The 1575-nt window shown below is 66.2% G+C and overlaps 1 protein-coding gene across 1 annotated transcript in view; it reads left to right on the top strand.

Moving 5' to 3' along the window:
• The window catches only part of CFAP74 (cilia and flagella associated protein 74), a 42657-nt gene that overhangs the window by 3621 nt on the left and 37461 nt on the right, over nucleotides 1–1575 (top strand). The window contains 1 exon segment of the mRNA XM_006772562.2: nucleotides 855–935. Within this exon segment, the coding sequence (XP_006772625.2) occupies nucleotides 855–935 (81 nt within the window).

The following is a 1575-nucleotide window of genomic DNA, read 5'->3' as shown; positions in this document are numbered from 1 at the left end:
GTACCTGGATGCAAGGTGCCGGCCCCCGGCCGTCGGTGTCTCCCAGCTCACAGGCCGCCTTCCCCGTGGGCCTCACCGCGGACATTTCCCGCTGACGTTGAGGGAGAGTGGATGTGGGGGAGAGACAGAGAAACATCCATGTGAGAGAGACACATCGACCGGTTGCCTCCTGCACGCGCCCCAACCAGGGCCCCGGGCCGGAGGACCCTTATTGATTTCTAGAGAGAGAGAGACAGAGAGAAACATCGATGTGAGAGAAACACCTCGATGGGTTGCCACCTACACGCACCCCAACCAGGGCCCCGGGCCGGGGAGGACCCTGCAACCGAGGGCATGTGCCCTGGACCGCCCAGTCCGCAGTCCGGCGCTCTGTCCACTGGGCCACCCCAGCTGTGGCCACACAATGTTCTTTTGTGCGACCTCAGTACCTACTTCCCCTGAGAAAACCAAGATCCCTGACACCTCGGGCGGACTCCGTGTCTCGGGCCGTGAGAGCTCGTGCCCGGGGTTTGGTTCTGGAGTCTTAACGGAGGTGACGGGCACGTCACAGAGCGGCACTAGGGCAGCCCCATCGGCGTGGCTGTCCGGTCTGAGGCCTGTGCCCTCTGTGCCCCGGGGCCCTTCCCGTTCAAGGTCACCCCCTGTGAGCACAGGTCACACGGGGCTCCCGGAGGGGTTTTCAGGAAACAGAAGGAGCAGCCCCTGGGCGTGCTTGGCCCCGAGACCCTGGGAACACGGCATGCCCGGCCTGGCCCGGCCCCCGCCCCTCTGGAGGCCGGGCAGCAGCGGAGGTGCCGGGGGGAGGGAGGCCGTGCCGCACTCCAGCCGGTGACGGTTCTGCCTTCCCACTGCAGAGGGGAGCTGCGTGCCTCCCAGCGGATGGACCTCCTCACCCGGCAGCAGCAGAGGATGAAAGCCAAGGAGGCCAACCACACGTAGGTCCCGGGCCCTGCAGGTGGGTGGGCGGGGCCACGGGCAGACAAGCCTCCGCTCAGTGAAGTGGCCTGGCCAGTGTGGCTCAGTGGACGGTGTGTCGGCCCTCAGACTGAAGGGTCCCGGCTCGATTCCCGTCAAGGGCACACACCTCGGTTGCGGGCTTGATCCCTGGCCCTGGTCAGGGCGCGTGCAGGAGGCAACCGGTCGATGTGTCTCTCATGTCGATGTTTCTCTCTGTCTCTCCCCCTCCCTCCCACTCACTTTAAAATCAATGGAAAAATGCCCTCGGGCGAGGATTAACAACAAGCCCTGAGAATAGACAACCCAGAATGGGCTCCAAGCGTCTGGGGGTCACAAGGGCAGGAAGCCAGTGGCCAAGAGGCCCAGACGGGCGGTCACTTGGAAGGAGGTGGACAGGGCAGGGCTCCCCGGGGAGGTGACTCCAGGCTGGGACCCCAGTGACAAAAACGAGCCGCTGGCAGAGATGGGGAAGGAGCATTGAGGGCGGAGAGAGGGGCGTCCTGGGGACCTGCAGGGAGGGGCAGGGTGCCCTCGGGACTGGGCCTGCCCAGGTGAGGAGGCCACGCGGGGGTCTCGGCCGCCCCCCCCCGTCCCCCCCCCACCCGCTCACCTCCGCAG

This window comes from Myotis davidii, unplaced genomic scaffold, assembly GCF_000327345.1.
Source record: "Myotis davidii unplaced genomic scaffold, ASM32734v1 scaffold586, whole genome shotgun sequence".
NCBI lineage: Eukaryota > Metazoa > Chordata > Mammalia > Chiroptera > Vespertilionidae > Myotis > Myotis davidii.
This window is presented reverse-complemented; position numbering and strand designations above follow the sequence as displayed.